We start from the raw sequence: 23,813 nt of genomic DNA, 5'->3' as shown, positions 1-23,813 counted from the left end.
GAAGAGCAGGCTGATGGCGGGAGCCAGGCAGAGGGCAACTTGTCTAAGCCACACTGGAGTCTAGTCATGCATGCAACCAAAGGCAGGCACAGAAAGACTTAGTGGGAAAGGGACAGACAGGCTGACACTTGGGAAAGCCTGTGCTCATCTTCTGTGGGGGTGTCCCCAAACAAAGACGAGCCAGAGACAGGAAGGCCCGTGAGGAGGCGACGCCTGTCCCTGCAGCACACGCCACATCATCTTCATTTGTATCCAGCCATTTCCTGATTTAGCACCTGTCTCCCCTCTGGACCAGGATCACAGTAAAGGCAGGATCCCATTTGTCTCGCTGTCTCCTGAATGTCTCCTTCATGTCCAAAGTGGTGCTCTCTGAACAGAGAGGTGCTCCCCAAGTATCATGAGCCAAAACCCAAGTTTCTTTCTTGATCAACAAAAAGCTAAGTGTGTTGGGGGGAGGGGGGTGGCGGCGAGTGCAGCTGCTTCTGGAGCTTAGGCCTCTGGTTAAGGGAGTAAAGGGGGAGCTGGGAAAAGAGGATGCTGGTATGTTGGGGCTTCAACCCTAGGGATGTGGAAATGGGGAGCGTCCTAGTTAGGGTTATCATTGTTGTGATGAAACATCATGACCGAAAGCAACTTGGGGAGAAAAGGGTTTATTTCACTCACAGTTCCATGTAACAGTTCATCATCAAAAGCAGTGAGGGCAGGAACTCAAGCAGAGCAGGAACCTGGAGGCAGGAGCTGATGCAAAGGCCATGGAGGGTGCTGCTTCCTGGCTTGCTCCTCATGGCTTGCTCAGCCTGCTTTCTTATAGAACCCAAGACCACCAGTCCAGAGGTGGCACCACCCACCACGGGCTGGGCCCTCCCCCATCAATCACTAATTAAGAAAATGCCTATAGCTGGATCTTATGGAGGCCTTTTCTCAGTTGAGGCTCGCTCCTGTGTGATGATTCTAGCTTGTGTCAAGTTGACATAAAACTTGTCAACACAGGAAGGGAAGAGATAGGAAGCAGGTAATGCCTAAGCTTTAGCTTAGGTGATGTAAGGATCCTTGGTTCCCCACTTACATGGTGGGGATGAGAATTTGGGTCTGAAACCAAGTGAGATGGATGGAGAGACATCTAGGTATTAGTAGAAAATCAGATCAGTATCTTAGATGTCTGGCCTGGCATAGAGATTTGGAAAGTAATGCTATGCAGATAGCAAATGGCCCAGGTGCATATGCATAAAAACATCTAGGGACTGGAGAGATGGATCAGAAGTTAAGAGCACATGTTGCTCCTGCAGAGGGCCCAGGTTCCACTCTCAGCATCCACATGGTAGCTCACAACCATTCATAACTCCAGATCCACGGTATCCAAAGCCCTCTTTTGACTTCCATCGGCACCGGGCACTCATGTGATGTACATAAATGCATGCAGGCAAAACATTCATACACATAAAATAAAAAATATAAAGCCAGGCGGTGGTGGCACATGCCTTTAAACCCATCACTCAGAAGGCAGAGTCAGGCGAATCTCTGTGGTCACAGAGATTCAAGGCCACAGCTGTAGGTCCAGAGTCCATGGGCTCCTGTCATGACCTTGACCTGCCTGGCTCGTACAATCCCTTCCTTTCTTTAGGACTCCCAAGCTTGGCCCAGTGCTTGGCTGCGGATCTCTGCATCTGCTTCCATTAGTACTGGATAAAGGCTCTATGATGACAATTAGGGTAGTCATCAATCTGATTACAAAAGGCCAGTTCAGACACCCTCTCCACTGTTGCGAGGAGTCTTAGCGGGGGTCATCCTTGTGGATTCCTGGGGTTTTCCCTATGCCCAGCTTTTTTACGTGGGTGCTGGGGGTCCAGGTCCTCATTCATGGGCGGTAAGCAGCTGACCGACTGAACCGCCTCTCAGCTGTGCAGTCTGTGTGTTAACATGGTCTCCTGATTCGCTGATTGGTCTTAGCATGTGAGAGCCAGTGGTCTGGACTGTATTATCTTATGCTGACGAGGAAAATGGGACCCAGAAAAATAAAAGATGGGACTTGCCTGGCACCACTGTCACACTGTGGGTAGCAGCAGGACAAGATCCAGACATCTGAAGAAGATTCCAGGCGGCTGGGGCCAACTGAGGCACCCCTGGGGCTGGTGTGTTCACAGCAGGTGATGTTTTAGGAAGAAGTGCACCATGGAGAAGTCTGCAAAGCTCCCCCAGACATCAGTCTCCTAGGCGGCCACTCCAGAGCGGTGTAGACCTCACGGGAAGTCACCAGAGACAGTACATTGTCTGTGTCCCCAGGGGCTTTACCATTGCAGAACTCCTATGTGAGTTACAGCCCAGTCAGGAAATAGATCAAATTAGCAATTTAATGAGGGAAAATTTAATACAAATTGTTCCCTGAAAGATGTCTGATGACTGAGACCGCACCGCGTGTGAGCCCTAGCTGGTTTTTCCAGGTTTCCTTAGCATGAGCATCGCCCCGGTACCTTTCTTCTCCAGTCTCTGATCACCCTCTTGTGTGCTCTTTCCCTTCACATTTCCTTCAGAATCTTCAGAATGAGTCACTCAGAAAACAGAAGAACATTCTCTCTTGACTGAGCTCCAGACTCGGAGGCCCCGATATCTGCCACACAAATGCCAGCTGCCCCTTATATCCTCTCCAGTTGTCAAGGATGGCCATTATCTTAGAGTCCCGCCCCTCCTCGCGCCCGCCCCTCCTCGCCCCCGCCCCCGCCCACGCTTTAGGCCCGTCTGTGACTTGGCCCTGGGACCTCTGCAGCAGCTTTCCTCCGGACCCTTGTCTGAACCTTCGGGAGACCAAGCGATCACCAGCTCTCGGGTGTCTTCCCGCTCTCACCTTGCTCTCCTCCAATCCTGCAAGGAGGGCGGGTGTGGCTCAAAATTCACAGTGGTAATGCCGCCACCCTGCCTAAAGTCCTTTGTTGGTTTCCCATAGTTGGAGACTAGGATTCCAGACTGAATCCTCCAGCCTCAGCCCCACTCCACTGTGCCCCCTACTGGCAGGCTAGGAGAAAGGCAGGACAAGAGTAGGTGGCCCTGAGCCCTGCCCAGCATGGCTCCCTCTTTCCTTGCCCCGAGAACTGCTCTCAACTTCTCCAGTCTCCTGGCCACTCCAAACCCAGGGTCTCTGCCTGCTGACTTGTAGCTCCGCACACCTGTCAGATATAAGGACCTCTTTACACAGTCGTCTGTTTAAATTACACACATGCACACATGCATTTTAAGACCTACAAGTGTTTAAAGATTACTTTCCCAACCCTCACCTCCAGGGTCTCACTCTGTAGCCAGACAGGCTCAGGAAGGATGACCTCCTCTCAGTCTCCAAAATGTTGGGGTTTACGGTTGTGTGCCACTATGCCCGGCTTACTGAAGTCTTGTTGGTTCTGGTTTGGTTGCACGTGTGTGGACTCTGGAGTTCTAGGCGCCAGATGCCGTTCTAAGCTGACCCTGTCGGCGCATCGCCTCACTCACCCCTCACAACTGCCATGGGAGAGATCCCTTCCACGCTCGGCTTCTCCCTCCCCATCTGCAGGTGGACAGCCTCCGCACACGCTGACATGCTGCAGTTCACCGCAGCCTCTTACTGCTGAGGGATCTGCAGTTTAGTCCACATCTGTGGTGGTAATCTAATTGTATTGAAATATTATTTTGATTTGTATTGAAATATTAATTTGATTGTATGTTAATAAATAAACTTACCTGGGGTCAGAGAACAGACAAGCCACTAGTTAGTCAGTGATAGCACACGCCTTTAATCCTGGCATTCCAGAGATAGAAATCCCTCTGGATCTCTGTGAGTTCAAGGCCACATTGGAAATAGCAACCTTAGAAGGTGACAAGGACTTAAATAGTCCAAGAGAATTATCACCTGAAGCTGAGAAAGAATTAGCCTTGGTAGAAAAGAAAGTGCATGAAGGACACGTGAATCGTATTGATCCAAAGCTGGATTGCATTTTGGTTATCTTACCTTCTAGGCGTTCTCCTACTGGAATATTAATGCAGAGGGAAGATATTATATTGGAATGGATATTTTTACCAAATAAACCAAATAAAAAATTAAAAACTTATGTGGAAAAAATCTCTGACTTGATTTACAAAGGAAAATTGAGACTTCGTCAATTAGCAGGCATAGACCCAGCAGAAATTGTCGTACCATTAACTAAGGAGGACATTGAAAAATTATGGACAGAAAGTGAACCTTGGCAAAGAGCTTGCAGTAATTTTTTGGGAGAAATTAACAGCAAATATCCCAAAAGCAATAGAATTGATCTTATAAAGAGAGCTGAATGGATCTTGCCTCGAATTGTACGGCAAAAACCCATATCTGGAGTTCGTACATTTTATACAGATGCCAACAAAGAAGGAAAGGCAGGTTACAAATCAGAAAATTTAAGTAAAGTGGTTCAAAGTCCGTATAATTCAGTGCAAAAATCAGAATTGTATGCTATTCTGTTGGTATTAATGGATTTTTCAGAACCTCTCAACATAGTAACTGACTCTCAGTATGCTGAAAGAGTGGTGTTACATATTGAGACTGCAGAATTTATCCCTGATGCTTCAGAATTAACTTCACTATTTATTCAATTACAAGATACAATCAGGAAAAGGAATCATCCTTTATATATAACTCACATTCGATCCCATACTGGTCTGCCAGGCCCTCTCGCACAAGGCAATGAAGAGATTGATAAATTATTGATAGGAAATGTGCTGGAGGCCTCAGAATTTCATAAAAAACATCACGTTAATAGTAAAGGTTTAAAAAAGGATTTTTCCATAACCTGGCAACAAGCCAAAGAAATAATAAAGAAATGTCCTACTTGTTCCTTCTACAATCAGACGCCATTACCAGCAGGATGTAACCCAAAGGGTACTCAGAGAAATGAAATCTGGCAGATGGACGTGTTTCACTTTGCAGAATTTGGAAAATTGAAATATGTACACCACACTATCGATACTTATTCAGGATTTCAATGGGCAACTGCTTTGAGTTCTGAAAAAGCTGATTCTGTAATCACTCATTTGCTAGAAGTTATGGCCATCATGGGTATACCTGCACAAATCAAAACTGACAATGCTCCATCATATGTCTCTGTTAAAATGAAACAGTTTTTTGCTTATTACAATATAAAGCATATTACAGGCATACCACATAATCCTACAGGTCAAGCAGTTATAGAAAGATCAAACAGAACTCTAAAGGATATGCTAAATAAACAGAAATGGGTAACAAAAACCCCCAGAAATAGACTGCATAATGCTCTTCTAACTTTGAATTTTCTGAATGCCAATGAGAAAGGAACAACAGCTGCAGAGAGACATTGGATAATAGAAAAAACTACAGAATTAAATCAGCCTATATACTTTAAGGATGTGCTGACCTCAGAATGGAAACCAGGGTATGTATTACATTGGGGACGTGGTTTTGCTTTTGTTTCTACAGGAGAAGATAAGCTGTGGGTACCATCAAAATTGATAAAGGTTCGATTTGAACAAGAGAGACCTCTTAATTAGAGGAGGTGATAGTTCATCAACCAGCATGAACATCCAATTTAAACTAACTTGTATCAATAATACATGCCTTTTCATTTAATCAGATAATAACTTGTCAAAAGGAAACATCCCCAAAATTAGTCTTGGGGAAAGGTTTTTGTTTTTGTCTTTTAGGAGAATGAAGGTTAAGGAATCTGAAGAACACTGGACAAATGAGACAACTGAAGAAAAGGGACAAATCATCTATCCCAAGAAACAGAGTGAAACGGTGTATGGGTATATATTATCTAAAAAAATTTTATGTCTTCCTAAATGTTTGTTTCTGCTTTTCTCTAAAGATTTAACACTATTGGTCTTCTAACAGTCCCAGTTCAATTAAAATTTAAAGCTGACTTTGGAGTTGGAGAATGGCTCTCTCCTTCTTTAAAATCAAGCATGTTGTTAAAAGGAAAATGCAAACTCCCTGTATCATGCCAGAATAAGAGCCATTTCTGCTATGGTACAGGACAAAAGCAAAATTAATTAAGGGACTATTCTATTACTAATCTCAACTCTTTGATTCTATTCTGATTCTTTAAACTGTTCTCAAAGTATAAATTTTATATCAAAATTTACAAGATTAATATATATATATACATTTTAAACTTTGTTAAGATATGAATGGTCACATAGAGTACTAACTAATTCTAGAAAAAAGGCTAGCTGCATATATATGTTTTTGTGTTCGAGTCTCTTATCAGTTTTCTGCAGGAAATCACGGCCTGGCCTAACATCAACTGAAGTCTCCAGAAAGAAGATGGGGCCCCACAACAACAACAATTCCACGTGGACAATAATAATATCATTAAGCTGACAAACATCATCCACAGATCAGCTTTGAACTACAAGGTGCTCAGAGCAATTTTGAGATGACTAGCTGAGATGATCCAGTCTCAAAGACTACTTGAATAAGGACTTGAGATAAACCCTGAACTTTGGCATTATACACAGACTGGATAATGAAGGATATAGTTACCTCTCTTAGAATTTGACAATTAACCTAAAATTTTTCTTTCAGGATAAAGAAAACTTCGCCCATACCCAGCAGGAAGCAATTTTAAGAATACGACGCCCACATTCCCAAAGAGGTGGTGTGGGGCGGGTGGGTTTTTGGTCTTTTTAATGGGTTTTGGGTCTGGGATAATTTTCAGTATTTAGGGGGGTTGGTTACAAGTTATTGTCAAGGGTTAGGAAAGAGGCTAAGCAAAGGAGATTAGATTTAAAGTTCTTGTTTAAAAAAAAAAAAAGAGAAAGAAAGAAAAGAAAAAGACAATTACTAGTTTTAAATACTTTACATTGGATTGAATTGTTTTATATTGTACACAAATTTGAAACTGATATTGTTAGAAAATGCTATATGTATATTTCTAATTGTATTTATTCCATCCATTTAACAATGTAATGCAAATTTCTGATCCTTGAATGTTATTATTATCAACTATTAGGATATAAAGAAATGAAAGCTAGTAGTTAGACATTATCATAGAACTTGTAGTCATATTAGATATGTTTTAAAAATTGAGCAGAGATGTTTTAGACAGGTCATCTTCAAACCCTTCAGAGATCTACAGAATATGGCATTTAAAATGTTTTAATAACTTAGAAAATTTTTCTTTTTTGAGACATGTCGGCTCCTGGCAGTACCAATCTACTTTAGAGAAAATATGGGCATTGAAGAAACTGCATATGGAGTCAACTTTCATTCTGGCAAAAGTTAGCCACTGGACAACAAAGTATCCTCGAATCAACAGGACAAAATGGACAGACAGATCACGAAACAAGGGACTACTGATTCTTGCCAAAACAAGTGTGATTATGGCTTTATCAAAAGGCATCTTCTGAGGCCAGGACAATATGGTCCCATCCCTGAAGTGGCCTTCGCATCCGGAAAAGGTACGGTGCCCTTTTCTTCGAAGGCAGCTTAACAGGCAGAGGGCCGATGGATTCTGTTGTACAATGGAACAGCAGCTGAAAGCTCATGCCTCTCAAAAGTAGACTGGCATTTAATAGAGGGATGTGGAGAAGAAGGGGATGCTGAGATGAAGCCATATATACACAGCCAAGAAGAATGGACAGCTGAATTAAAAAACTGTCAACAATTTCCAGAATTTAAAATCCTGAATCATGACAGGACACTAGTGGAATTCAGGTGTTTCTGGTACGTGGACTGCTCTCACCCAATGTGAGGTTGAACTGTTGACCTTGTGTACATCCTACTTCACAAATGAGTCTGTCAGATACACTAAGCCTATAGGCTGAAGATGATGCCCCAACACTGCGGAGAAACCTCAGGTGACTGCCCAGGCAGCTGGCTGTTTCTGTCAACTCACAAAATTTTTTTGGAAGTTGCTTGCATGCACTTCCTGTTTTTATTTTTGTTAGCTAATATTATTCCCTTCTTGGGTCTCTGAGGGAGTTGAAGATTAGTTAGTTATGGTTGAAGATTAGTTAGTTATAGTTGAAAATTAATTAGGATAGAAAGTACATTAGATACATCTTGGAATTATCAAAATAGGATAGATAATGGAATTATTTTCTCTGATTCGTCAAATACCTGTTTAGGTATTTATTACTTGTATATATTGTATATAGTTATTGTACTTTTGTATATAGTTTTTCTTTTGTTAGTCATAACCTTTTGCTTTTTTTCTTTTTATTAAAATAGAAAAGGGGAAATGTGGTGGTAATCTAATTGTATTGAAATATTATTTTGATTTGTATTGAAATATTAATTTGATTGTATGTTAATAAATAAAGTTGTCTGGGGGTCAGAGCTATTAGAGCCATAGCAAGAGTGTGGCGGTGGTGGCACACGCCTTTAATCCCATAGATATCTGTGTGTTCAGGGTCAGAGCTATTAGAGCCATAGCAAGAGTGTGGCGGTGGCGGCACACGCCTTTAATCCCATAAGATCTCTGTGTGTTCAGGGATACAGCCAGCATTGGAGACATATGCCTTTAAGACCTAGGGGGCTGTACATTCAGACAGTGACGAGGCAGTCATGTGTTTGGGTTTACAACCAATGAGAAGGCAGAACAACATACTTTAAAAATACGAACCGACAGGAAGTAGGTCTCTTTTCGCGAAGCTGGGACAGCAGGAGGAAGGGTGAGATTTTAGCTCTGAGCTCTGACCTCTCGGCTTTCTCTTTTACATTGTTTCTGTGTTTCTTATTTAATAAGACGGTTGGTTACATCTACACACATCTTCAGCACCCCACAGCTATTCTTATTCAATGACACAACCTGACATTTCCATGCCCACCTCTCCTCTCACTGGCCTCTGTAGACCTCTTCTAACCACCTCTGGTACAATCCCAGCAGAACCAGTCACTACACCTCTGCCACCACCCTTATTTCTAGGTGTAACGCCTACAGTTCCTCATGACACCAGGTTATGGGACTGTCTCAACTGGGCTGTAAGAACCAGGATCGCGATCATATCCCAGGTCTTCACTTCACTAAAGTTTAGCAAAATGTCTGACTGTGGGCCCCGTAAATGTTCAATGAATGAATAGATGGCCGGCCAGCTAGAAAAGCAGGTATAAAGCACATGTGCATCAGTATCCAGGCTCCCTCTATTCTGTGAGTCCGACACTTGCCTGCTTCTTCAGGCCCTGAAGCAGGTAGTAGAGGCCTGACGGCAGAGGAGGAAGACATGAGAGAGCAGAAACCGGGTCCAACCTCATCCCATGATTCCTGTCCTGCTTCTCAGCTTGCTGCCCACGGCGAGTGGGAGCCAATGCTTACAGTGTCCACCCATGCCTGCGCTCAGGTTCAAAATAAGCAATGCTGACTTTATGAGGCTGTGGATGCGGGCCTGGGGATGCCCAGGAAATGCCCAGGTGTGCATCAGCCATCTAAGGTGCTTCCAAGACAGTGGTGTACCCTACCTACACCCTAGAGCCAGCTAGGGAGTCATTTAAAGACTGGAGCCAGTCTTAGGCCCTCACCCAGATCCTGAGGAAGAGCATAATAGGTGTCACGTCGAGACTGCAGGCAATGGCTAGGAACCAACCTGCTGAGAGACCTACAGACCTGGGGGAGTGGAGTCTGACAGCCTGAGAGCCCTGACATCCACACATGCGCTGTAACACACACACTTCCTCCCCCAAATAATACTTCCTCCCCCAAACAATGATTCTTTAAAAACTCTACATTTTAGAAAGTCTTAAAATGGAAAACCTATCAATTTTCTAATCCCGAATACTTCACGATGATATAAATACATCATCATTACCAAATTCTTAGTAAAAATTCATCAGCTGAAAAAGTCATAACAAAGCTCAAGTGTTTATTAAGAATTAAAAATACTGTAAATAAGCCATACAGTTCATTTCACAGTAAACTAACAAACCTTGTTTTTCTTTTCAGCTTTTTTTTTTTAATTTTTCTTTTCTTCTTTTTTTGGGGGTGGGGTGAGTGGGAAGGGCAAGGCAGCCATTGAAGAAGGACAGCTCTGAGGGCACGGGACAGCAACAGTCACAGAAATGCAGCACACATGGTCCTCACTGACAGACAGGCCGGGCGACAGGAGACTCGCTCAGGAACACTGTGACAAAACAAAAAGAGCCGGCTCACCGCCCCAGGGAGGTGCCCACATCCTCTGTGGGAAGTACAGCTCCGAGGATGGCAGACACAAAGGCCTCCCCTCTGGGATTCCAAACGTCCTCGGTGACCCCTCCCCTACTGTGGCGGCACAGGTGGGTCACCGGGAGGTAAGGAAGGGCACCTCCCGGGGCGGTTTTCACACTCAGAACCTTCTGAATTTGCATAGTTGCCTTGGATATCACTAGACTCAGGGACAGAAAGGGACCCCGCCTCTGGAAGTGACCCTCAAGCAGAAGGCTCTGGGGCCCTGGCCTCCTCCCATTCAGAGCTCACATCTGTGGTTCTTACCAGTTCCAAGTGGAAGACAAGAGACATAAAAACTCGGGCCGAGAGTATAAAAAAAGTGAAATTGATTTTCCTTAAGGACAATTAACGTGCCTCCCCCTGCTGTTGCTGTGCTTCACCACAGACCCGTCCGCCAGACAGGATTTCTTTATTTCTTTTTTTTTTTTTTAGGTTAATCTGCTCCCTGTCAATCCCCAGTTAAAGCCACTGTGGTCTCCCTGACAACAGACACCTTTCTGCACAGGGCTGGGCCTTCAGGAAGCTAAACCAAAGGCAGAAACAGGATTTCAGAACCCAAGGGTGTGTGGTAATAACTGCAAATAAATTAACCGGGCACAGAGCACCACGCGGTCATGCTCAGATGCTGTCTCCTGCTTTTCGTGGGGGAAGGGGGAAGAGGCTGGGGGGAGGGTCCCTGGGAGGGAACAATGATTTTGTTTTGTTTTGTTTTGTTTTTTGGTCGTAAGAAACTGGACTATAAATGTGTGCCCCGCACAAGCAGTTCATTTAGATGTTTTCATGGATCTTTTCAACTTTCACAGACAACCTATCCAGATCATTCCTCAGGTCATCCAGCAAGCCCTTGGCTGATTCCAGGTTGTTTTCATTTGTTTCGATCTTGACGGAGTAGGCAACCAAGCTGTCCACGGCAGTCCTGAGCATTTTCAAGTCTGACTCCACTTGGCTCACTGAGGATTTCAGGTTGTCTAGAGAGGAGAGTCTATCCAGGAAGTCCTGGGGAGGCAGGCCCGTGGCCCGGGCGTGGTCCTGGCCGAGCATCGAGTGCACCTGTTCCTGCAGCGACCCCACTGTGTCGGGGAGTTCACCCACACTTCGCTGCAGCTCCTTCACTTCGCCGGCCAGCGTCAGCTGGACCTCCCCCAGGCTCCTCACCGTGCTGGCCAGCTCAGAGGAGGACCCCAGGCTCTCCAGGTGCTCCTGCAGCACAGCCAGGCGCTGCTCGTACTCCTGGCTCTTAGACAGGAGGGACTCGAGGCTCTCCGTGTGGCGAGCAGAGGCCACCTGCATGGAGTAGACTCCATCCTCCACATACTGGAGCCTGGCACCGAGGCCCTCGATCTGCCGCTGGAGCTCATCTAAGGCTTTGGAGTCTTTGAAGACGGTGGCCTCCTCTGCCCCATGGGCCTCGGCCTTCAGCTGCTGCAGCTCTTCTTCCAGTCTCCTGATGTCCTCCGGGAGGCGAGAGGAGGACTCCTCAGACCGCAGAAGCTTCTCGGTGAGGGCCTCCAAGGCCAGGCGCTCTGAGTCAGCTGCCTGCTTGAACGCCTGCTGTTCCTGCTTGAGACTGACGAGCTCCCGGACCTCTGTGTAGACATCCGATTCCATGGTCTGGAGGGAACTCTGCAGGGCCTCAATGTCCCTCTCCCTGGACTTCACAGAGGCCTGGACCTCCTTCAGGGCCTTCTCCAGGATTTTCAGGTCCTGACTGCGATCGCCCTTGGATTCTTCCAGGGAGGCAACCTTCATCTTGACGTCATTTATCTCCTTCTGGCTCCTCTTCTGGACATCGGTGAAGATGGCGATGTTGTCATTGATGGACTTGGTGAGCTCCGTTAGGCGCTCCTCCACCGTGTTCTCCAAGGATGTGAAATCCCGCTCCCGGGCATCCTTGACCACATGGATCCCGTCCGACAGATCTTTGAGAATCTCATTCTGCAGCTTCTGCAGGACTTCGCTGATACGGTTCATCTCGCTCTCCCCCTGCTTCACAGCTTTCTCTGTGAGGTCCTGTTTATGCTGAGAACTTCTCAAGATGGACTCGAAAGTCCCAAATGTGGCTTGCAGAGACTGTACCTAGAAGCAAGATCCAGAGGTCAGCCACAGAGAGCAGTGTTTGGCGTGTCTGTACACATTACCGCGGTTCTCTGCACTACCTGCTGTATCCTCCTTGCCAGCACGCTCCTCTAAGGTAGTTACACGGTGGTTGTAACCAACTGCAGGGTCCCTCCAGGTACTTCAGAGTCGGCTCGTTACCCAACCTGACCAGTCAACACAGTCCGTCTGCCTCTCTCAATCCCTACCTCTCAGTTGACATGACGAGCCAGGGACGGACAAGCGGTAGACAGGCTGATGAGGTGGCAACACCTTTTCCCACTGGATGAGGGAGGCCTGGAGCTGCTCAGACCAGCATGTGGCCAATACCCACCCATCAATCAAGACAGCACACAGGGAGACAGAGCTGAAACAAGGCCAGATCACATTCGGAAGCCGTAACCTACTCTTGAGCTTTCTATCAATCAGAGCATTTCCACCCTCCAATTCTCTCTTCTCTCTTCCCTCCCTCTCTCTATTTGAAGGATGGCTTTCTAACTCTTGCAACTGAGCACCACACAGTTTCCTAGGAAAGAATCTGAGGCACACGGAGACACTTGGCACAAAGTGTAGAGACCAAGGGCAGGTCTATGCTGGTGTGGTCTCTGGCATGTCACTGTCTTCCCTGGACTTCAGTGCCTCACTTAAAAACACAAGCAGTGGGGAGGCATGCAGACCCGAGAGCTGGATGGGCCAGCGCTCTCTGTGCCGGGACCCTGAACGGTGGAGGTGGACCGAGCAGAGCTCCAGAGGACACCGCTGGACTGCGATACACCTTCCCCAGACCCCGCGACCTACCTTTCCCTTTTTGTAAGTCACCCACTAAATAAATCTTCCTTTTTACTAAAAAACACACACACAAGCAGTGGGCCGGATGATTCCTTAGGACACTCTGGCCTTATGAGCACACTGTGACTTTCTTTGCTGCTATACATCCATTCTACATAAACTCCATTCTGAATTACGTTCAATGGGGGCCCTCGGAACGCGCTTGTCTAACACACTGAGAGGCTGTGCTGATCAAACAGCTAGGCCTTATTCTCATGTGAAACCTGTACCATTTGGTGGGGGGAAAATTAAGGAAAGAAGAATAAGAAGGCCAGCAGTGTGGCCTTGACTCTGTAAGTCCCTAGGTTCAACTCCCCATTTCTGGAACACATAAAAGAGACTCACTATGATGTCATGAGGTTGTCACCAGCTAAATCCAAAGTGTGGCGGGTTCTGTAGGATAAATGATGTCATTAATAGTCAACAATTAAATGTATTTTTAAAGGAGGGAGGAAGACATTCTAGATTAAACTAAATTTCAGAGTTTTCAGGAGCTGGAGAGATCGCTCAGTGGTTAAGAGCACTGGCTGCTCTTCCAGAGGACCTCCGTTTAATTCCTGTCAATCACATGGCTGCTCACAATATCCTTAACTTTCGTGCCATAAGATCTGATGTCCTCTTCTGGATCCTCGGGTACCAAGCATGCACACAGTGTACGTGCAGACACAACACCCAAACACACAAAATAAAAATAAATCTTGGGGTGATTTTCTCAATTTAAAAACAGTACAAGCATGTGAAATCAGGGGCACACACACACACACACACACACACACGCACGCACACGCATGTGTGTGTATATATGTGTATAGAGAGAGGCTGTCACTGTGACTGGGCTGATAGCTTAACTGGTAGACTGCTTATCTAGCCTTCACAAGATCTAGATTCCAGCCCAAGCACTTAATAAATTGGGTCTGCAGCACACGCCTATAACATTGGCACTCAGGAGGCAGAAGCAGAAAGATCAGAAGTTCAAGGTCATCCTAAGCTACACGGTGAGTCTGAGGCTAGCCTAGACTACAGGGAATGGACAGAACAAGGCAGGCTCCGGAGCCAGACTGGGTAGGCAAATCTCAGGTCAACGCTTTGCTGCTGTCGGATCTTGAAGTTACACGGTCTGTCTGTGTAACAAAGGGGTGGGGGGCGAACAAAAATAGCACCTGACTCACAGGATCGTCACACGAGAACTAAATGAGTTCAAACCCATCAAGTGCTCAGCTGTGCCTGACTCGTGGATGCTCAACGCACCGCCGCTACCGTCTTCATCCTGGCTAAGCTCTATCTTAAATTCCTCAGAAGCTCAGGAGTCCTAGCAGCACCTTCCACTCAATGCCAAACGTGGAGAAACTGAGACCACCACAGGGATGCAGACAGGATACCCGAGCCCAAAAGCATGCCCACCATGCTCCAGGAACTCAAACTCATATTCACTTCCCAAGTCCCAGGTTGTTAGCAAATGGGGGGGGGGGTCTCTCAAGTCTCTATCTCCATGCATGGGTGATTGTTTAAGGTAGAATTAGCATGGGGGATCCAGAAAGCAGACAATATCCCTCCTCAACCAAACACGGCCAGAGACATAAGAACACCGTGAGGAGGCACTAGAGAGAGGTGACCTCTAAAACTAGGTTAGTAAATCACAATGCCTCCCTGTTCTAAGCATCGCACTTCAAACAGAAGCACGGGTGAGTGGCCGAGCCCAGCACCTGCTCCGTGGCAGGCACTTTCAGTGTTTTCTCAATGGACCAAAGGATGGAGGGATTCAGAGCAACGCCTGGTAGAGCTGGGGGGGGGGGGGCTAGTCCCTATTCAGTACCAGGTTGGCTCTTTACAAATGGCTAGGAAGTGATTTCGATCAGAAACCCTTACCAACCCCCAAAAGGGACCCAGTGTCTCCCCTCCCGAGGGCATTGTAGGATGTCCATCTTTATGCACAAAGAGTTTATAACAATTAATATGCATTAGACATCTGTTCTTCTGGGCTGTGTGGGATGTCCACTGTGTGGTAGGTGATGGGTAAAATGCCAGAGACAAAATACTAGCTAGACCTCATCTCTGCCTTCAGGAAGCCTTGCTGGGGTGAGGATGGACAGACTGATTACCAATGGCTGACAGTCAGCGGAGCACTTAGTGTGCACCAATAACTACACAGAGCGTAAGTGGTGGAGCCCCGCAGCAGAATCCCAGGATGTCTGACTTCAGGACCGAACTATTCCAAAGGAGGCCTAGAGGGCTGCCACCACCGAAAGCAAGCCCTGGCTCCTCTTCACAGAGCCCAGATGAGAAACAAGACAGCACAGACAGAGACTCACTCTCTACCAATAGCCAGTCTTCTCACAAGCTGCCCCTACCAGCCTGAGCTACTTCTGCTTTATGAAGCCTTGGGATGGACCAGGGCACCGGGGGCTTAGCTAGGGCTGTCGCTGAGCTGCCCACATGTGCTGAAGCCCTGGACGTCCTACAGTCCTGTGGTATAGGCAGTCACATATTAAGTGGATAATATACATGATACGTTAAATAGTAGCTTCTTAACACCATTAACTCTTCTCGAGGGCGGTCACTACTTCAACAGCTTCGGAGGCAGGAGGATTCCCGCAAAGCCGGTGCACGGGTGTGCATAGTACATGTGAATGTGCTGCGTGGTGTGGATGCACACACGTGTGCAGGCCACAGGTGGACACTGCTCACCACCTTATTTGTTGACACAAGGCTTCTTACTGGAGCTGAAGCACGCTGAGTTGGCTGGACTGGCTGGCTAGTGAACCCCAGAGACATCTTCCTGTCTGTGATCCCCAACACTGGGATTTCAAGCGTGGACCACCAGGCCCAGCTTTTTACATGGGTCCTAGGAATCTAAACTCAAGTCCTAACACTTTCATAGTAAACACTGACTGGGCCATCCCCATCTCCCCTCCCCTAGCCCCAGTTCTTACAAATCTTGATGGCCCAAAGAGGAAAGTGGTTGGCATACAGCTGCAATGGAAAGGAAAGTAAAACCAGGGGAGAGGTGGAAATAACACCCAGTTTCTTCAACCTGGATTCAAGACATCCCCAATTCGGGCCTCAGTTTCCAACATCCCCTGCCACGCTGTCACAGGAAGGCCTTCTGTCCCTCAGGCATGGTCAAGACTGTCCCCTTCCCTGGATGCTCTCCAGACCCTCTCCCAACAGCTCTGACGGCTACACTGTCCCAAGCCCCCAAATACGGACCCAGGGAACCTCACCAGCTCTCCCTTCCCAAAGTGTGCGCAAGTGACCCACCACTCACACCCACTTAGTGTGCCGCTTTGCACGCTTGCTCGGTGCCTTTTTCTCCCCCAAGTCCTCCACAGGCCCACGCAGAGCCACGCAACCATCAGGCTTCGATAAATATTATGACTGATTAGCAGGTGGGTGGCTGGCAGAGGGGAAACAGGAGCTAAGGATCCCACTGCGGCAGGGTGCAGCAGGCACAGCAGAGCTGCTGACTGGACTCCCTCGCCACTTCTCAGGCTGACTCACTCCAGTTGCTCTTCCAGTCTCAAGAGGAAATTCCTGGTGCTGCACACACAACCCAAGCAGAGACTTGGCAGGGCAAGCAGCATGCTGGGAAAAAGAGGCCGTGGTTCCGGGCTCAGAAGTGGCGGGATTTTTTGTTTCCGTCCAGCAACTGAGTTTCATTGAGCAAAACTATGGTGGAGGCCTGAGGGGGCCTGGGAGGGAAGGGGCTACGCTCTGGCTGGAAGGGTGGAAAAACTAAGCCTTCTGTCTCGGGAGTTGGGTTCAGCCATTCCTGAAACAGCTCTCACTAGGGATTCTTCATCACGTGGTGGCCCAGACTTTCTTAGACAATCTGCAACTCAGTCAGTTGGGGGTCTTTGTCAACTCACTTTATGTTTCTAAACCTCAATTTTCTGGTCTGCAAAATGGAGTCAAACATGTCAGTCTTCCCTCCCTCCAGGGTTAACTCTACGAATTAGAAAATTAAATACATGAGTCTACATACCACATAAATGTGACCTGATACCTTTGGCCTTGCGTTTCCTCTAAAGCTAGGCTACTTCAAAGGCCCACATGGGCTCGTTGGTCCAGTTAAGGACAGGGGACCTAAAGATAGACACTATTTCATCTGAACTTAGCAAGTGACTAAGCTCAGCTCACTGGCTTTTCCTTCCCCCAAGCTCTGGGTCTATTAAAAACTGGCTCGGATGACTCCCACTGGCAGAACCGCGGTGAAGCCGTGACCCAAGGCTTCCAGGGATGTGCTGGCTTCTCTTCTCGCCTCCTTTTCAGGCAACTCTGCCCATTCAGCGGTTTCTAATGCAAAAAGAATGGGCTCCGTTGAGCCTGCCGGCCTCCTTACAGGTCACCGCTAATGTCCTGTGACAGGCCCTTGGCCCACCCTCCCCCGATGCCCTGGCCGTCCTCATAGCCTGCTCCATCCCTCTCCAGGACCATTAACAAAGCGGGTCTGGGGCCGCCCTGGCTACTGGGGAGCTGGGGTGCCAGCTCTTGCCACAAGGCCTGGGCAGGGAAAGGACGAGAGCCCCTTCAGGGAGGGCAGGAGTGGGGTCCCGACCCCGCCAAAGCTGGGGTACCCACCTTCTGCTCGACGCCCTGCAGGCTCTGGCCCAGCTCGTCCCTCTGACGGGAGAAGTCCTGGTGGCCACGCCGGACCTGCTGGACCTCCTCCAGGACGTGATGGACACACCAGCCCGAGAAGGCGGCCGCCGCCACCAGGGCGAGGTAGAAGAGAAAGTTGAGCAGCCGGCCGAGCCTGCGCGAGCAGGACGCCGAGGAGGAGGCGGCGGCGGCGGCGGCGGCGGCCGAGGACCTGCCGCGGTGGCCGCCCCGGTGCGCTTGATTCTGCGGGTGCTGCTGCGGCGGCGGGTGCGGCGCGGGCGGCTGCGGCTGCTGCTGCGGCGCCGGCGGCGGCTTCTTGGCCACGTCATCCGCGCCGCCCGACGGGTGGGCGCCCTTGTCCGAGGGGCTCGCGGCGCCGTGGCCGCCCTTGGAGCCCCTTTGTTTGGCCGAGGGCATGGCGGCGGCGGCGGCGCGGCGGGGTGGGCGAGCGGGGCGAGCGGCCCGGGACGCTGGCTCGGGCTCCCGCGGGGGCTGTGCTGGCGGCACGCGGGCGCGGTGGCGGCGGCGTCGGAGCGGCCCGGAGCGCGGGGTGGCGAGCAGAGAGGCCGGCCGCGGAAGGAGGAGGGGGCCTGGCTCCGCCGCCGCCGCGGCGCCGACCCCGCCTCCCGGGAAGGGAGGCCGAGCCCAGCCCGAGCGGCTGCCACGCAAGCCGGCCGCCGCCCCTCCTCCCTTCGCCGCGACCCCGCGGAGGAGGGCGGGCGGGGCCGGGCAGGGCAAGGCTGGGCGCGGCTGCCGGGGTGGCCGAGCTTCCTAGTGCCCGGGCTACCCTCGAGTGGAGTCGGTGGGGGTGACCCTGAGGCTCGGTGCTGAGCGTGAGCCCCACCTGGGCGGGGTGGGGGGGATGCAGGGGTCGCGGGGAGCACGGCTCTAGAGGGTGGGGACCCGACGCCCCTCTTGCCCACCGCGAATCCTGAGACACCCCTCCCCCAAGGGCCGCCCTGCAAGCCGGCAGCCGGGCCGGTCCTTGTCTCTTCCCAAGGGTTTTTAGGCTCAAAGGACTGCGCCCTGGCACCTTGGATGTGGGCTGCAACTTGTCCAAGGGACTGAGTTACTGTGTGGCCCTCTTGGCCCGGCCAGTCGGCTGTAGACAAAGCCCCTCGCCAGCCCCCTTGACTCTGTTTTCTTTTGGGGTATCATACAGTTTGACCACAGCTTCTGTCCCAGGCAGGCTCTGGGTTGAATGTGGGGAAGCCACCAGCACTCATACTTAGAGGGACACAGGTCAAGGTTGTCGCTTCCACGTTTGTAAAAAGAAACACAACAATGACAGGACCCGGCTTATCAGCTTATTTGGGTTCTGAACCCCTCACGGAAGCCTTGAAAGGTTGGGATATTACATTTGCCCATTTTGTAGGAAGGGAACAGACTGATCCTCAGCCCCAACAGAACGTCTCAAGGTCACACATAGCCACGCTTTGAACCTGCTGCTGGTGCTTCTGAAGCCTGAGGGACTTCCTCTCTGATCAGGAGGGGAACGAGGGCCTGGGGAGCAAACTTGCCCACTATCAGCTCAGATCCTTTGGCTTTCTAGTCAGTCCTGCTCTGGGGCTCATCCCACACACAACTGGCTCCTGGTGCAGTCTTGGTGTGTGCCCGGCGGGAGGAGGGATGCTATTTCTTCTGTCTGTAACCTCCTCCGAATCTGCTCAAGAGGAGAAAGAAGAAAAAGACAAAACCAAAATCTTCCCATCTTGAAAGTCAAGTTCAAATACCACCACTTCCGTACTTTGGCTGTCACGTGCCCAGTACCTCTCTTGGCATAAGCAATGGCAAGGAGACATTGTACATGCACCTTTACAAAAGCAAAGCCTTGCTGAAGGTCCACTCTGTGCCAGAGAGCTGCTACAGATCCCTTCCTTGAGGCCAGCCATTGCTCCTCATTCTTTTCACAGCTCACCCGTAAATCTGCATGGGCGCATGTGTGCCTGCGATCCTTGCATCTGCAGTACACCTGCGGAGCATGCTAAGGGCCAACACCCGCGAACTGAGAGTGTAAATGTGAAGAGAACTTGGAAAGCAAGCCTTGCGCTGTACACACAGTACAGGATGAAGAATAATTTGGAGAGTGGATTTGCATAGTGGGAGAACAGGACGGCTATTTCTGAGGCGGAAGTGGGGTGAGCCCAGGACACCTGTCTTGACTTGAAGGGTGTTTGCTGCCTGTAGAGATGAGCTGGGTGGAGCGGCTGCAGGCTGCAGAAGGTAGCTGAGCAAGCAGAAGAATCTCTGTTATTGTAGGGGAAATAACACAGAGTAAATTAAGTTTGGACTAGAACCTGCTCTAGTGAGATCACCTGCTCTATCCAGAAGAGAACACCCCTCCATGGGCTGAACAGCAGGAGTTATAGCAAAAGCCTCCTACTTCGACAAAGCGCGGGTTCCTCAGCATGCAGGACAGAGGGACAGATGAAAACAAAAAGCTGGGTTGTCCTAAGATGTTCAGGACTACCTTGCTTAAAAACCACCCAAGTTCAAAGTGGGCTTAAAGTTGTCGATGTACAGAGACCCTCCTTCATCGTCTGTGTTAAGAGGACAGGGTCAGTAATTCAGGGTGGCCTGCTGGAACCCAGCCAAGCTCTGGCCTGGAGGCAGGAGCCCTGTCTGCTTTTTGAGCCATGGCTTTGCCACTGCGACCTTGAGAAGTGAACTTAGCCTCCCCTGTGGATTTCAGGGCTACCTTCTCTGTAAAGCACACCTCTAAAGCTCCTTCTTATCATGACATTAATCTGTTCCTTGGAGAAAACAGTCACTTACTTGTTAGTGAAAATAATCAGTTTAGTTTTTTGTCTTGTTTTTTTTTAAGGAGTTACATGTATAGGGCGGAGATGGGAATGGAAGGTTTCTCAGGTTTTTTCCTTTAAGCACTGGAAGAATAGAGGATGACAGACAGAGCAATGGCTCACAAGCACAAGGGCCTGAGTTCGATCCCCAGAGCCTGTGTTAAAGGCCACACCAGGACTGGGAAGATGACTTGGCTGGTAAGAGGATTTGCTGCGCAAACATAAGGGCCTAAGCTCAAGTCCCTAGGACCCACAGAAAAAGCCAGGCCTGGCTGCAAGGGAGCGGAACCTCAGTGCTGGGAGCAAGGTGGTGAGGAGACAGGATGACCGCCCGGCTTGCTGACCGCCAGCCTAGCTCCAGCTTCATCGAGAGATGCTCGTCTCCAAGGAGTAAGGTGCAGAACGATAGGGCAGGACACCTGAAATCTTCTGGTTTTCACAGGAGTGCACATGGAGTTGTGCACTGGTACACACATGTGAACATACAACACACACACACACACACACACACACACACACACACACACACACACACACAAAGTCAGGTTTCACAGCTCCCTGGCCAGCCGACCTAGGTTACTTGATGAATTCCAGGCCAGTGAGAGACCCTGACTCTAAAGAAGAAAAGAGATAGATGGTGCCTAGTGAATGGTGCCTGAGGTTTCCTCTGGACTCTGCATTCACGTGCATGTACGTACACACACACACACACACACACACACACACACACACACACACACACCACCGACACACAGGGCAGGGCCCATGGGTACAATGATCGAGACTGGCTCTGCAATACGCTGACTTGGGGTCACATTCAGTTCCAGAACCTCCGTAGAACATGCTGTCCCTGAACTTTAGTGACTTCATCTATCCAATGGGATAAAAATGGGCTCACCACATTGTGAGGAGTGACCCCCTGTGATGCTGACGTCATAGCGCGTCTCTGTGAAGAAAGGGTACTCATGGCCGTCTGCAGAACCACTCGGGACGGGCGGGGTTTCACAGAGCCCCTGTGTCCAGATCTCAAGGATTTTCTTTCATCGTCATTTCTGGGAGCTCCCCAGGCCATATGTGGCTCACAAACCACAGGCTATGATGTGTTCAACTTTAAAAGGCAGCCAGTGTTTTCCTCTGAAGTAGGGTGTTTGGTTACACCCATAGGAGGAGGGGACTTGCCCAGAGCCATCGTGGAAGTAAAGCTGGTAGGCACTGGGGGTTCTGGAGATTTCCACCCTGCTGACTTCTGTATGGGCACAGCATGCATTCAGGGGACTTGCCCCTCTCTGTTTCCGGATCATCTGAACTCCTTCATCCCTCTTTCCTTTTCTACTCTGAAGTGCGTAGGATGGGACCAGGAAAATGGAGGAGGAGCCAGACACATCTTTTCCAGGAATCCAGCTGTGCCAGGATGCCTCCAGACACCCTCATATTGCATGGACTAAATTATAAGGTCGAGTTCCGTGGGCCTGAAGCCTTGGCCTCCCACATTTCAGCCAGAGTGCCTGAATGAAAAGCCCCCAGGAATGTCAGTTGCTTCCCCTGTGTGCTGAGATGAAAAAGTCCCCGGAAGCCAAGCCACAAGTCCCCAGTGCTCTACAGAATCAGTGGTGCAACTTCATAATTTTCCTTTGGAGAGTCAGGGCCACCCACCTCTCAATGCAACAACGTATTAGCAGTCTTTTTTTTTTTTTTCTTTTTGGCTTTTCCTTCACATTTTACCCAGCATCTCCCACTCCCCCCGAGCTGGTATATCAGGGATGTCAGAGCTGCTCACAACTGGGTAACTGAAATACCCTCCAGCCTGGCCTTGCTGTTGAAGGATATGATGGCTTATTATCTGTGTTCAGCGCAGAAGTCAGCACATCTCCACTAAGACACAAGTCCAACTGTGTCACGTCTTTCCTCGCCAGTCACTCTCAGCTGTTCACTGCTGGGCTGTCACACTGGCCGGTATCCTCAGTGTGCCAGACATCTTAATACCTAGGGACTTTCTGTTCCCCGGTTCCCTTTGTGTTGCCTGGTTAACCTTATCTCCTTGATGGTCTCCTTTTAAAGACCACTTTGTCCTGTATGAACTTCTTTCTCTAGCATTCATTTTTCTCAACTACATATTTGCCTGTTGATTCTTACGGGTTTCTTCTCACACAAATTTAAGCTCCCAGCTCCACAAGCAAAACATTCATTGACTCAGTTTGTATCTCCAGTGCCTAGAATGATGTCTGGTATATAGTAGGGGCTCAATAAATGTTATGACTACCACATTGCTAAAACCCCTTTATGTAAGAGCCAAAGGGCAGGAAGAATGCTGTAAAAATATTATCTATGCAACATGCCAAGGCCATTGCCCTCATGGACTCATAGCGGCTATGGTCGGCTGTACAAGATCAAGCGAGCCAAACGGGGCATAGATGGGGGGTGCGCTCCAAGCCCACCCCTAACGAGGAGCTATTGGCTGGTTGCGGAGGTTTCCGGGATCTAGGGTTAACACTAATTTGACTCAGTGGTATTTTTTTAAGGACATGAAATTTTAATGGGGGGATATATTAGGGGGATCTGTGGAGAGCTGAGGGACAAAAAAAATCAAAATACACTCACACAAATACGTCATTTAAAATAAGAAAAATCTTTAGCTGGATGTGGTGGTGCATGCCTTTAATCCCATCACTGGGGAGGCAGAGGCAGGTGGATCTCTGAGTTCGAGGACAGCTTGGTCTACAGACCTAGTTCCAGGACAGCCAAGGCTACACAGAGAAACCCTGTCTCAAACAAACAAAGATCTTTAAGGGACTGGAGAGATGACTCAGTGGATACGAGCACTTGTTGCTCTTGCAGAGGACCCAGGTTTGGCACCCACATGGTAGCTTTCACCAGCTGTAACACTAGTTCCATGGGATCTGACACCCTCTTCTAACCTCTTCAGAAGGTATACATTCAGGCAAAACACTCATATGCAGAAAATAAAGAAATCTAATTTTTTTCAATAAATCTTTTAAAATCAACCATATTTCTATATATTGTCAGTGAACAATAAACTTTAAAATAAACAAAATTCCTCTAGGGTCTTCTCTTTGATACTATATCGCATTATTCAAATTCATCTATCTAGGGTCTAAGACAACCACATGGAAGAACAGTAGTGGGAAGGAAGCCAGCAACGGCAACCTCCCAGACCCTCTTATGATGATGGGGAAGCTGACGAGGATGCCAATGGGGGTGGTATGGGTGATGAGGGTGGTGATGGTTATAGGATGTGGTGATGATGCTGATGCTAACCACCGAGACCATGATGATGGCTGATACCATAGGGCTGTACTAACTA

General features: G+C 48.9%; 1 protein-coding gene across 1 annotated transcript; it reads right to left on the bottom strand.

Moving 5' to 3' along the window:
- Positions 1 to 9,808: 9,808 nt before the first annotated feature.
- Ckap4 (cytoskeleton associated protein 4) lies at positions 9,809 to 18,254 on the bottom strand. The gene is made up of 2 exons (XM_006986979.4): positions 17,670 to 18,254; positions 9,809 to 12,245 (listed from the first exon to the last, which is right to left on the bottom strand). Exons 1-2 carry the CDS (start codon positions 18,105 to 18,107, stop codon positions 10,938 to 10,940), a joined length of 1,746 nt encoding a protein of 581 aa, XP_006987041.2. The 5' UTR covers positions 18,108 to 18,254; the 3' UTR covers positions 9,809 to 10,937.
- Positions 18,255 to 23,813: the final 5,559 nt, after the last annotated feature.

Source organism: Peromyscus maniculatus, chromosome 18, assembly GCF_049852395.1.
Source record: "Peromyscus maniculatus bairdii isolate BWxNUB_F1_BW_parent chromosome 18, HU_Pman_BW_mat_3.1, whole genome shotgun sequence".
Classification (NCBI taxonomy): domain Eukaryota; kingdom Metazoa; phylum Chordata; class Mammalia; order Rodentia; family Cricetidae; genus Peromyscus; species Peromyscus maniculatus.
Note: the sequence above shows the minus strand (reverse complement) of the source record. Positions and strands in the feature narration are given on the sequence as shown.

Bases quoted from the DNA above. Each gene is read 5' to 3' on its own strand.
- Ckap4 (XM_006986979.4), bottom strand. From the start codon at position 18,107: ATGCCCTCGGCCAAACAAAGGGGCTCCAAGGGCGGCCACGGCGCCGCG. The intron at 12,246-17,669 runs GTGGGTACCCCA...TCTTGCTTCTAG, and splicing joins TGCAGGGCGTCGAGCAGAAG to GTACAGTCTCTGCAAGCCAC.